Below are 14,059 nucleotides of genomic sequence, written 5' to 3'. Positions count from 1 at the left end.
GTCCTTTGCATGGGCATGGAACAGATGGAAAACTGTATTTCTGTTCTGTATTTGCCTGGAAACATGCTGAGGGAAGAGTATTGGAGCAGGAACACTGTGAACGCAAAAGGCCTGCCTCAGTGCCAGGTGATTCCCCACCCCTCTGGCAGGACATCCCACTTCTGTTCAGGAGGCCACCCTCAAATTTTGGAAAAGGTCTTTTGAGGATACTGGGGGTGGGGAGAGAAAGATTAGTTGCATGAGCTGCCTTAACCTCATGCAACCATTGGATACAACTTAGTATCTTAGGAAAGTGTTTATACTAGAGGACAGCATCAGATCCTTTGCCATCTCTGCTTAGCACCCGGAAGCTTAAAGGTATTCTTAGCTGCAATAGTTGGCTACCACCATCAGGTGGCAGCCAAAGTGGGAGAGAGACAATAGGAAGAGAGTCTACACTCCTATATTCATCTAGACTAGAGTTGTCATATTTCAAAAAGTAAAAACCGGGACACCCCAATTTTTATTTTTTTATTTTTTTAAGGAAACCACCTTTTGGAAATTCCCCCCAAATGTCAAATCCGACTTTGAAATTCTGGTAATGTCAGGGAAAGTCTGGAAATATGCCAGCCCTAATCTAGACAACTGAAACTTCTTGTTAACATTCTCTCTGGGTGTGTGGATGGGTGTGTGCACACATGCACACTCATGCACACCCACAGACTGTTGTGCACACATCCATCTCTGCATATATGCGTATGCAGGCTGCTCTTGAAGAGCAGTTGACTAAAAATGTGGCAAGCATACTTTAAATTGCAACAAAATGGATAAAATACCCAAGTATGTATTATTAGTTGCCTCTGCAGGCAGCTATGGAGTATGGAGACTAACTGAGAGGGAGAGGCCGGGCAGGAGAGGTTCATTGTTGTCACGGTGGGAAATTTAAACTGCCTTGGTTTTTGGTTTTTTTTAACCTTCCTCCCACGTAATACTCTCTTGGTTGTACAGCAGCTTTGACTCCCTGCCCTCCCCTTTCACCTTAAATTCATCTGTTCTGCTCTGCAGAAAGCCCAGGCTGTCCAGTAAACACAGGAAAGACTTGTTCAATTGCATCTGGTGGTTGCCAAGCAACTAGGAAGAGTGTGCCCACCTTCCCCCCAGACCTGCTATCAAAAAACAGCTGGGGCTTTAAGTTAAAAGGGTGGCAACACTAGCATTGGTTTGGGGGTGGGGGTGCCAAGCAAGCACGCTTTCAAAAGCCCAGTCCCTACCGTGTGTTTACTTCTAATATTTTGCAGGCATGTCCATTATGCTCCACAGCAATCTTGAGTTTCAACACAGAGCCTCACACTTGGCTCCAGACACCACCAAGCTAATGCAAAGCACACCATTCCTTGCACATTCAAGGCCAGGGGCCAGTAGCTTATGCAAACTCTTGATGGGGTCGCTTCCACTGCCGTCCATGAGAACATGAGACAAGCCCATTCTGGCCCATCAAAGGCTCATCTCGTCCAACATTTTGTTCTCACAATGGCCAACAAGTGGGCAGATGTTCCTGGATCGTACCATTACAAACTGCCGTGGGGGTGAGGAAAAATCGCATGATTAAATGCTCGCCCACAAGAAAAAAATGTAAATGTACCAGCATGTGCAAAACCAGCACACAAGAAAGGAGATTACGTATCTCGGTTTTGGTCTGCAAGTGCCACTCCCCCATATTGTCCTCTTGGCAATGCTATCACTGAGTGAAGTCAGAGCATTTATGACCCTGCAGAAACCACTCTCGCCTTCTCACCCCATCCCCCAGATGTAGAAAGTGCCAACGATCTCTATCTGTTCTTTCATTTCTTTCTAACATTAATAAAATAATAAAATAATAATAATAATAATAATAATAATAATAATAATAATAATAATAATAATAATAATTTTTGTACCCTGCACATCTTACTTTGGTGGAATCTACACATATATTTAAAAACACTGTGAAAATGCTTTTTTTAAAGAATATATATTGAATTTGCCATTAGCTCACCATCACCATCTGGTGTCACATTTATATAATGCACTTAAAACATTATATTTGCAGCTGTATAGATGAGTCCTAGGTTGCCCCAGCCACTCTGGCTGGCATCCAACCAATATAAAAGCACAATAAAACATCAAACATTAAAAGCTTCCTGATACAGGGCTTCCTTCCGATGTCTTCTAAAAGTCAGGTAGGTGTTTATTTCCTTGACATCTGATGGGAGGGCATTCTACAGGGCGGGAGCCACTACCAAGAAGGCCCTCTGCCTGGTTCCCTGTAACCTCACTTCTCGCAGTGAGGGAACCACCAAAAGGCCCTTGAAGCTGGACCTCAGTTTATGTTGCGGGTGGAGAAGCTTCTTCAGGTACACAGGGTCAAGGCCATTTAAGGCTTTAAAGGTCAGCACCAACACTTTGAATTGTGCTCAGAAATGTACTGGGAGCCAGAGTAGATCCTTTAGGACTGGTGTTATATGGTCCCATCGGCGGCTCCCAGTCACTAGACTAACTGCTACATTCTGGATTACTTATAGTTTCTGAGTCACCTTCAAAGGTAGCCCCACATAGAGCACATTGCAGTAGTTCAAGCGGGACCCAGTATTATTATACATCTATATGAACTACACTCTGGCAAATGAGCTATTTTGACTGCTTTGTTTATCCACCCCTTCTCTCTATTGTATTTTAAATTGTCCTTACACACCCTGAGATCATCCATGATGAAATGTGGGATACAGATTCTAAGCAAACAAGTGAAGCATTGGCCTTGAATGTTTCTTCCCACGGTCTAGCTTTTCATATGCAAGATGTATTTTACACCGCGAAGCATTCAAACGTGCAATCTCCCTGCCACAGTCTGAAGTGCTGTGCTCCAGAAACAGGTTTGACACTTCAGCTGTCGGTATATTCTAGTCCTCTCAATTTCAAAACCAACAAGGAACCAAAAATGTTTTGCAGAACTAATCCGAAACATAAATGAGATTGTAGGCAAGGACACAGAAGTACTTATTTTACATGGACACACCTTGATCTTTAAAATTTCGTTTTCTTTATTCACGTGTGACAGTTCCTGTTCTGCTTTGTTTGTCTTTTCCACTGTCTCCTTGTAGCTGGAGGAGAGGGCGTCGTGATCAGGTCGCAATTCAGATCCTTCAGAATATGGCTAATATGAAATCGTGTTAATGATGGTCAAATTTCATTATTTCATTTCATTATCATTCTGCAGACTCATACTGCTTCAGATTAATTGGATTCAGAATTAACATATGCTGTCGTTTTCACTTCGCATCTGCTTTGCTTCTACTGGTTATGGGTGTGCATAAGCTCATATGTTTATTAAAGCACAACAACAGCAAAGGGAACCTTAATGTGATTGCACTAGCACTTCGCGATTGTTTTCCAAACTGAGATTTAACCAAGGAACATATAAAGCCTGAGTGCTCCACTAACTATAGATGTGTGTTTTGGAAAGTTGTTTGTTTGCCCACTATGCATTTGGGCACCTGGTAAGCTATCAAGACCAAATAATGGTTCCTGAAATCAACGAGCAAGTTTCTGTCTATCGTTGGATACAACTGGGCACCATTTTGAATAAAGATGGCAGGCTGCATCTTTCAAAACTGCACAGCTGTTTACCACTGATTTCAAAGCCGCACTGATTTTTCTGCTTTCTTAGAGTTCCTGAACTGTGTCAGGTACAAGGCAGCTAGTAACCTATAAAGGGGGTGGAAGGAACTAAAAACTGTAGGGAAACTGCTCACATTCTGTGGTTTGAACAAAGTTGTGTTCATGCTCCTTTTTTCCTTTTTTCTTGGCTGTGTAAGTATGTTTGTGATATGTATGATATGTATGTTAAAAAGCAATAAAAAATATTTTTTTAAAAAAAGAACAAAGTTGTGTTCATGCTCAATGCATCGTGTCACTCTGGACACAAAATGTCCAGAACACAAAAGGTCCAGAACCAAAATGTATCAGAACCCCAAAATCCAAGGGGGTTGTTAGAATGTTTGTAAAGCCACTTCCGCCCTGCAGAGGAGGTAGGATTGTGGGCGTCATGGCCCCCACGCGATTGGGGGAATCCCCAGCCACGTCACCCCCTGGCCAGCCAATCGGCTGGCTCTGGGGGTGTGGCCTGCCCTATTTAACGCAGGCGCAGCCAGGGATCTCCCTCTTTTCCCGCCTACCAGCATACCGCTCATCACCTGTAACCAATAAAGTTGTGGCCTTATTTAGCCCATTAACCTTAATAATTGTGTCATGTGTCTTTATTTCCACTGGGGGGGGGCAGGAACTCGCCACGCAAGTCACCCTAATTAACACAGAGAGGGTCACAACTCAGTAGGAGCATGTGCTTTGCAGGCAGAAGGTTCTAGACTCTATTTTTGTTGGCATCCCTAGTTAAAAAGAAAGGATAGCAGTGTCTTCTGCTTGAGACCGAGGGGGAGTGGCTGCAAGTCGGAGTAAGCAATACTGGACCAGATGGAAAAGCCATCTGACCTTGTATACATCAGCTTCCTGTGATATTAACACGGAGGCAATTCGACAAGTAGCTTCTGGCAGACAGGCATCATTGGCATTTCTGCAAGCCGAAGGTTCTTGCCCTGTCCTCATCTCCACATTGAAGTGAGACCCAAGAGTGTTTATATTACACACACACACACAAACACACACCATAACAATAAAAAATCATGTTCTATTTGCTCAGCTCCCTGGGGTTTCATATTTGAAAGCATTAGCACAACAGACCTGATAAATAACAGCTTTTGATTCCCCCAGGAAGATATTCTCTGCCTGCAAGATTAATTAGCGCTTGGAACTCTGCGTCAGGCAGCAAAGCCATTCTGCCTAGGCTTGCAGATCAGCGGCAGTAGACAGCGAAAAGCCACACGCAATTCCCTAACATTCTTGGTGAACATTCATCTTGCCTTGTGCTCAGAGAGGCCCGCGACCTCCTGGTTAACAAGCAGCCTGATCCTCTAGCATCAGCTTCTCAGGAAAATTGGTGAGTCCTGCCATTTCAGAAACCTGCAGGGAAGATTCCTGAAAACACAGGAAGTTGTGTTTATACTGAGTCGGACCATCGGTCCATCCAGCTCAGCCTTGTCTACACTGGTTGGCTGTGACTCTCCAGGGTTTCAGGCAGGGAGTCTCTCCTAGAACTAACAGAAGATGCTGGGGATGGACCTTGGGAGCTTCTGCATGCAAGTCAGATGCTCTGCCAATGGCCCTTCCCATAGTGGCAGGCTTCGGTCATTAAAATTTCAGAGGTGTCCTGTGCAAGGTCAAAATTTGGCACCCCTGCCTGTCAATTTCCATTCTGCTCATTTCACTATGTTGCGATGCCCCCCAGTGCCCAGTGTGGCAGAACCAGCCGCGTTGCTCAAAATCTGCACAAGTTCTTGTGGGAGCCAAGAGTGGACATCATTCAGCAAGCACCTACAACAGGGGTGAGGATCTGATTCAGCCCTCTGGGCCAACCCTCCCAGGGCCACATGCCAGTGGCAGGCAGGGCTAGAGGCAAAAGTTAGTGGAGCAACAGGTGTGTCTCCCTTGTAAGAGGCATGTGTATAAAGGAGCTGCTTGTCAGTGGAACAGACTCCTTTGAAAGGTGGTGGACTCTTCTTCCTTGGAGAAGGAGAAGAAGAGTTTGGATTTGATATCCTGCTTTATCACTACCCGAAGGAGTCTCAAAGCGGCTAACATTCTCTTTTCCCTTCCTACCCCACAACAAACACTCTGTGAGGTGAGTGGGGCTGAGAGACTTCAGAGAAGTGTGACTGGCCTAAGGTCACCCAGCAGCTGCATGTGGAGGAGCGGAGATGCAAACTCGGTTCCCCAGATTATGAGTCTACCGCTCTTAACCACTACACCACACTGGCTCTTAGTGAAGGTTTGTAAGCAGAGGTTGGATGGTCATCTATCATGTATGATCTAGTTGAAATCCCTGTAATGGAGAGGGCTGAACAGGATGACCCTTGGAGTCCCTTCCAATTCCTACAATCCTACGATTCTCTGTGTGTGTCCTTCAAGAGGTATTACCAGAATTCAAGAGCACATTCCAGCCAAGCAGAAGCATTCAAGGATGGCCAGTGATCAATGTGGCCTGCAGTGGGAGGATAAACACAAGGGCCAGACAAAAAAGCCTGGAGGGACACATTTGGACCCCAGGCCTGAGGTTCACCACCACTGCTCTACAGACTGTCATGCACACTGCAAGGTAACCAAACACAACGTAGCCCTTGTATTATTATACATTTTAAGCACAAAACGTCTTCCAAACCTTTGAATCCAGCATGATGTTTCCAACCCCATGACATGAGTCATTTCTACACAGCAGAGGCTGAACTTTTGCTAGCGTCGATCTAATCTGCAGGAGGAAAGCAAAAGGAGTCACATCCTTGATGTTCTGTTCTTAGAAATCAAAGGCAGCAATCCTTTCTACGTGCTTATAAAGGTAAAGGGACCCCTGACCATTTGGTCCAGTTGTGGCCGACTCTAGGGTTTCAGCGCTCATCTCGCTTTATTGGCCGAGGGAGCCGGCATACAGCTTCCGGATCATGTGGCCAGCATGACTAAGCTGCTTCTGGCGAACCAGAGCAGCGCACAGAAACACCATTTACTTTCCCGCTGGAGTGGTACCTATTTATCTACTTGCACTTTGACGTGCTTTCGAACTGCTAGGTTGGCAGGAGCAGGGAATGAGCAATGGGAGCTCACCCCGTTGCGGGGATTCGAACCGCAGACCTTCTGATTGGCAAGTCCTAGGCTCTGTGGTTTAACCCACAGTAAAACCCTATTTGGCATAATGGGGCTTACCTCTACTGTACCTAGACATGCATAGGATTCCACCGTAGACCAAATACAAATGCAGTTCAAATGTTTCACCAAACCTCATGTACCGTATCAAAAAGTAGCCTTAATATCATTTTTTTTAAAAGCTTCAGTTTTCTTTTTTGGATAGGGTTGCCATATTTCAAGAGGTAAAAATCTGGACACAAAAAGCTGTTGAGCTTTTTAAGGGTAATGGCATGATAGCCCCTCAGCTGCCACCAAGCCTGAGATACCCACACCAGAGCCAGAGCGAAAACGCAAAATTCAAGACATTTGTTTTAAAATGTCAATTCATTTATAGCTATATCCAAATGGCAGAGCTCAGTGGTAGAGCTCAATGCCCAGCATCTACAATGAAATTCAAACACGGATGAGAGAGATCCATTCTCAGAGATCATGGACAGTCTTGCCCAGTCAAAGCGGTCCAGAATTCTGCTGCATTTGTGGCATGCTTGTGAGATATTCATGGGCATCTCATTGTCCACTGTGAGAACAGAATGCTGGACTAGAAAGGCCTCTGGCATGATGATTCAATAGGTTGTCCTTAAGTTCTTTATGTCCGCAGACAGGCATTGTAGTCCAGCAAGATCTGAGAAGCACCATGTTGGCTGCCCTTGAGCTAGCTTATCAGCTCTTGTCAGTCTGGTAAAAGGTCAGGGATAATGGACATGGTAGCTCAAAAATATCTGGAGAGAGCACCACATTGGCTACTCCAGGGCTAGATGGAAGAGCGCTGTGGCTCTGCATAAGGTAGCGTTAATACACTCATGTGAAACATCATACCTGTTTGATATATTCAGTTTCTTCAGTCACCTCAGATGCAGTGGATCCATACAGGAGAAAATTCCCCTCTGTGCCCCTGTCCTCTCTCAAAACACGGCGTGTCACCACTAGAGTGGTAGTCATTATCCGGGCTTTTGGGTGACCTGTATCCAAAGATCGCAAGCGTTGATTAGAAAGACTTATTAAACATGGCAATGGTTCAAACCAGTGGACTTAATAGGGACATGATGAAAAAATGGACATTGCAACAGGTAACCCTGGAAATCTGGGTACTTCAAAGTGAATCATGACGACAGTGGGTCACTGGGAGCTTATCATGCACCAATATAAGACATTAACCATGTTGACTCCCAAACTTCATGGGGGCTTTGACTTAAAAAAGTTTAATAGTTTAGGCTCAACATAGTCCAACAATACTCCTGGATCTTCCAAAGTAACTTGGGCTGGTTAACTGTATTCCAAGTTAGAAATGCAAAGATTCAGGCTGGAGCGTTTTCATCAGGCTTCCCCAGCCTGGTATCCTCTAGATCAGTGTTTCTCAACCTTTTTCTGACCATGGCCCCCTTCTGACCTTGTTTCCTTCCTGGGGCCCCCCTACCCTACCAGTAGAAAGGTAGCTATATTGTTTGTAAATAGAACATGTTTTATTTATATTTTTTATAACTATATACATTATATAATTTCACCTGTAGCCACCCTTGAAATATCCTGGGGGGGGGGGGGCCTGGTTAAGAAACACTGCTCTAGATCAGGCTCTCCAGCTGTTTTGGGAATACAGTTTCCATCATCCCTGACCACTGGTCCTGCTAGCTCAGGATGATGGGAAGTCCAACAACAGACCCAAGTTTGGGAAACCCTGCTCTAGATTATAGATCCTCTAGATTAGATTTTTTTTTTTAATCATATGAACTGCCCTGAGATCTACAGCTAAAGGGCCGTACACAAATTTAATAAACAACAGCAGATTATCTGAACCTCCCTGGCCAGGCTGGCTGGAGTTTATTGATCTTAGAGTGGGAAGTTCATTGCGATCTTGCAGGTTTTCCGTTTATGCTATAGAACTGCTCAGTTATGTTACCTAGCTAACCTAGATTACACGCAAATCAGCCATGAACTCACTCCTTTTTATAACACTAGACTTGAGTCACAGAAACCAGTGGAGCCAAGTGCTATTGCTTTATGCTGCCATGGTGGCCAGTGCCGGATTTACGTATAAGCTAAACAAGCTATCGTTTAGGGCACCACTCTCTTGGGGCCCCCCAAAAAAATTAAAGGAAAAAATAACTGGATGTATTTTGATAAAATACATATTTTGCTATGTGCAAATGGCTTTAGATACCCATTAGGTCCATAAATTACCATATAGCATATATTCAACACAAAAAACAGCAACGATTTGTTGTTGACAAAGGACAGCTGGACATCTAAAGGGCCCCATTACCTTCAGAAGCTTAGCACCTCATGAGTCCTAAATCTGGCCCCGCATGTGGCCTGCTGTTACGCCCCCTGCCCTCCTGGTTTTGGAGGTCTTTGAAACTATGCAAAGAAAACCAACACCATGCAAAGCTGTCTGCCAGAAGCAAAAGTGAAGGCTGTGCAGTGTGCAAAGATCAAGATCAGCAAACTTTTTTGAATTGCCATCAGCTCTCTGAAAAGGCTATCATCTCTTTTCAGGCTTTTGTGTTCATTCCATTTTTTATGTACATCCAGAAAACACATTAGAAAGCAACATGAATATGAAACGAGAAACAAAGACATCCTTTACCCTGACAGTGTGGATATGCACATTTTAAAGGACAACATCAAACATTTATATTTTGCAGGACAAGAATGCAATACATTTTTACAACACCATCTAACAGCAGGAGCATCTCCCAAGTTCGCCTCCTTACAAAAAAAAAAGATTACAGATCCCTAACAATATACACTTGCACACACAAACAAATTCCCTGGCCACTGGTATTATATATAACATCTCTGCCAGGTGATGCTTAACTGGTGATGCCAGATAATGTCATGATGGGACATCAGAGGTGATGATATCATGTACACCCACAAGCAAGGTTACATGGGTCACCTTGAATGTCAGTGAAGGCAAATGAATGGGAGGAAAGTGAGGGCAGAGAAGGTTGCTACAGAGAAGACTGAACTCACACAAATGTTCAAGTAAAGGTAAAGGGACCCCTGACCATTAGGTCCAGTCGCAGACAACTCTGGGGTTGTAGCGCTCATCTAACTTTATTGGCCAAAGGAGCCAGCATAAAGCTTCCGGGTCATGTGGCCAGCATGACTAAGCCGCTTCTGGCAAACCAGAGCAGTGCACGGAAACACCGTTTACCTTCCTGCCAGAGCAGTACCTATTTATCTACTTGCACTTTGACGGGCTTTCAAACTGCTAGGTTGGCAGGAGCAGGGACTGAGTAATGGGAGCTAACCCCGCCGCGGGGATTTGAACCGCTGACCTTCTGATCGGCAAGTCCTAGGCTCTGTGGTTTAACCCTAATGTTAGCGCCCTAATGTTCAAGTAAGCCTAGTTTTTTCTGATAATTTGTTTGATTGCATTGATTATCCCTATTTTAAAATGAATTTGAAATTAACGAACATCTGATGCAGCCCCAGTTTCTGCAGATGGCAGACTCTGTATCCAATCTGACCCGTGGTAGCAGCTTTGAAATCAAGTCTGCTCACAGAAGAGCATTAATATTAAGTTCAGATTTCTATGCATAGTGGACGGGGGGACCAATATTATCTTGGCTGGAAGGAAGAGAAAGAGGCAGAATTCTATTCCACATGCAGAATACTGGCTTGAACCGAATGGGAGCTGTCCCATCCCTTAACTCTTGATATCAGTGATGTTTGTGTGGTACAATGGTGACATCCAGTGTTTGATGAACAAATCTCATGCCTACATGTCTATCTCTCAAATCCATCAGCATTGTAACCCTGACATGCTTGCCTGCTTTAAAATTTAAAATGGAATGTAATAGAGGACGAGGAAGGAAGAGAGGGTCACATCACAGGGTTATGTGCATATTTACTAGACCATTGTGCAAATACAAGGTCTAAGGTCTGGCATGGATTTTGCCATCCTGAGAATTTGTAAAGCAATTTGCGAGCTGTGATGGAAGATGAGGAAAGCTGGAAAATATGTGGGCTAAGGGCTCTGCAACAGAAAGAGTGTGCAAAACACAGCAGGTGTTTGCAAAAGATGGTTTCGCATAAATCTCAGTTCCTCACCGAATCCTTTGCTGGGCACTCAGTGCTATGGCAGTTATGGCATGCAGCAGGTTGGGCCAGGCAGAGCAAGGGGTAGTAATTGGGTGAACAGATGTGGGTGGCAGGCAGTATGAGAGAGCGAGAAAAGCAGATGTAGGACAGCCAAATTTCCAGCTTTAAAGGGACAGTGCTCTGTTTGAAGGGTTGTCCATCTCATGACCAGTTTGAGGATAAAGAACCATGAAAAGGGAGAACAGCTGAGAGCAGCAGAAGTAACTGTATACAGTGGTACCTCGGGTTAAGAACTTAATTCGTTCTGGAGGTCTGTTCTTAACCTGGAACTGGTCTTAATCTGAAGCACCACTTTAGCTAATGGGGCCTCCTGCTGCTGCCATGCTGCCAGAGCACGATTTCTGTTCTCATCCTGAAGCAAAGTTCTTAACCCGAGGTAATATTTCTGGGTTAGCGGAGTCTGTAACCTGAAGCGTATGTAACCCAAGGTACCACTGTATTGGCTTCATGACAGACCAGCTATTGTGACCTGGCAGACAAGAAGCAGGTGTGCATAACTATCTGCGTGAAAATCTGAAGTCTCTGATCCAATGGGCAGACCAACTTTGGTGATATGGAAGGTCATGTGACAGAAAGGTACCAGTGCTGGGCCAGTTATATAGGACGAGGACCCACATTTTTTGACCTCTAATGAGGTAGGTTTTCAAGTGTCTTCAAATTAGGCCATTTCTCCCTACCCAAATTCCTCCCACTTTGCTTGAAGCCTAACGAGTTTTCATCCCCCCCAAAGTTAGTGTCATTACATACTTGTATTTGCACAGGTCATGTTGAAAGAGACGCTACAATTTCCTGAAGTGCTATTTGATTGTAGTTATCCTGTGAGCAAGAGTTCCAATAAATGTTGAGAGATGGAAGGAACTGAAAGGTAAAAAAGAGAGAGAGATGTGAGAAAAGGATGATAGTTAGACAACAGGGCCTCCTAGCTTGGGCCTCAATGCCACACAATTGCCCACCTCTGCACCAGATCTCTCATCTCTTTGGGATCATGATAAAACTACCTTAAACTATTTGTCTAACACATGATGGTCTATACAGCCTGTGTACTCCCCAGAAGTTGCTGGATTATCACTCCCATTTTTAACCTCCCAACATCTCTTTGAGATAGGTTTGCCTGAGAGATCTAGCAACTGACCCATGGTTGCCCTAGGAGCATCACAGCTGAGTGCAGATTTGCACCTGGATCTCTCACCAGAACTTCTCCAGCACCAAAATCACTGCACCACACTGGCCTGAGTGAATTTGTGGCAGAAGATTTAAACCCTGGGCTTTCCCATTCATAGAGCAGATAGTTTTTTAGCCACTATGCTACCCTAGCTTCCTATTAGAGGAAACAGCTCTACACATTGCAGATTCTCTTCCCGGAATGAGGCTTTGCCTGTGAGAGTGGTGACATGGCAATATCCAAGAACCATTGCAGTGACTCAAGCCCAAGGGTAAAGGCTGAAACATGGTCCATTCATCCTATGGATGCACTGGCTTCGCCAGTAACCATTTTCTTTTATAGGACAGAAGAGGGTAGGGTGGGGGGAAAGATCCCAAAACCCGAGTCAGCTGCTATTTAAAAGACTAGTCCAAGCCCAAATACTGTCACCTACAAGCTCCAGGTATGTTTTCTCATTCCAGGATATTACTGTCGCCACCTGGGCACACCCTCCAGTTATCACACTTAATCAACAATTTTTTGTCCTCTTTAATAACGAACAAGAAGGCAACAGTCATAGAAGGTGTCATCAGAGTGGATGAGACCTGTCTTGTGTCTCTGGAACAATGAGTCACACGGCTGACACAAGATAGTATTTTGGAGGAATTCTGAATATTTGCTCAACAACAAAACAGAACAGAAAGTGTATCTATGTGATAAGAGCCACAGGTGAGCCTTGGGACTAGATGACCCTTGGGGTCCCTTCCAATGAATCTGTGGTTTTAGAAGGAGGACAGACAACTTTAAAGGACACAATTCCTAACTGAGCTTTTATTTGGCAAGGCAGCATTTCTGAACTGATATACCTCTGAATGGAGGAATGGCTGTTACCTTGACTTGCCAGGAAGAACTGATCAAAGTTGTAAGGAAAATGCTGGACCAACAACCAATCAAAGAAGCTCACTCCAAGGTAAATAACAACTGCAGCTATAATGAATCTTCACTATTTTTATATCATCCCTCACCAACAAAACAAATGGAAAAAAGAAAAAATGGAAAGATAACAATAGCAAGAGACAGGAAGGCATGCTGATAGGTGGCCACAATGCATCTTCATCAACAACAAAAAGAGCACAAAAAGGATAACTTTTTTTAAAAAAAGATGCACTTGTCATTTCACATGCATATAGTGAAATAATAATGTTAAATGCACATAATATGCAGCCATGCTGCTGCATTCTGTAATACCTGCAGCTTTTGAACCAGCCTTAAGGGCAGCACCATATAGACTGCACTGCAATAAACTCATCTTGAGGTTATTGATGTATGAGTCGTCTTCTCTGGCAATCACTCATAGCTGAGTAAAATTGTATTCCATAAACACGGTTTTAAGAATGAGTCCGTAAGTGACTGTGGAGGCCAATTCTGGATCCACACGTCCTTCCACAGTGGGGACATTGGTTTCCAGGCGGAGTTGATCACGGTGTGGGTTTGCCAAGTGTGCCTTCCTCTTAGCACGTTTCCTCCCTTGCGTCCTGAGTTCGAGTGTCTTCAAAACCCAGGACACCTTTGGTAAAGGCTGTTCTCCAAGTGTAGTGCTCACAGGCCAGTGTTTCCCAGTTGTCAGTGTTATACTACATTATGAGTTAAAGGAGCATCTAGTCACCTGCTGGCAATGTGCAAGTTTACCATCTCAGTGGAAACTAAGCTGCAGTTTATGCAGAGCAATGACATTCCAAGTGAACAAGCAGAATAATGCCCACATACTTGTCTAACCAAAAAAACCCAAACAAAAACCCCACCAACTCTTCATCTGAGTATTACAGATTGCTGGGCAAATGATACCAAGATTATTAAGATAGACAAATTCATAAGCATAGAACTCATGGACAGCCAATGAAGCTGCATGTTAGAAGATTCAGGAAAGCGATAAGGAAGTTCTTCTAATGCATAATTATAAACTACAGAACTCACTCCACCGGACTACATCCCTTTGAACTTCTCCCCTTC

At 44.2% G+C, this 14,059-nt stretch overlaps 1 protein-coding gene across 4 annotated transcripts in view; it reads right to left on the bottom strand.

Moving 5' to 3' along the window:
* The window catches only part of CCDC68 (coiled-coil domain containing 68), a 31,551-nt gene that overhangs the window by 14,971 nt on the left and 2,521 nt on the right, over positions 1–14,059 (bottom strand). For all 4 annotated transcript variants that reach the window (XM_083702907.1, XM_083702908.1, XM_083702910.1 and 1 more), the window contains exons 2-5: positions 11,656–11,766; positions 7,621–7,763; positions 6,287–6,373; positions 3,032–3,169 (exon numbers count right to left, since the gene is read on the bottom strand). In XM_083702907.1, coding sequence (XP_083559033.1) covers positions 3,032–3,169; positions 6,287–6,373; positions 7,621–7,763; positions 11,656–11,674 — 387 coding nt within the window. In that variant the 5' untranslated portion in view covers positions 11,675–11,766. The remainder of the gene's footprint in view (positions 1–3,031; positions 3,170–6,286; positions 6,374–7,620; positions 7,764–11,655; positions 11,767–14,059) is intronic.

Source organism: Podarcis gaigeae, assembly GCF_964106915.1.
Source record: "Podarcis gaigeae genome assembly, chromosome: 11".
Lineage (NCBI taxonomy): Eukaryota > Metazoa > Chordata > Lepidosauria > Squamata > Lacertidae > Podarcis > Podarcis gaigeae.
The sequence above is the reverse complement of the archived record's forward strand: the minus strand, read 5'-3'. Positions and strand labels throughout refer to the sequence as shown.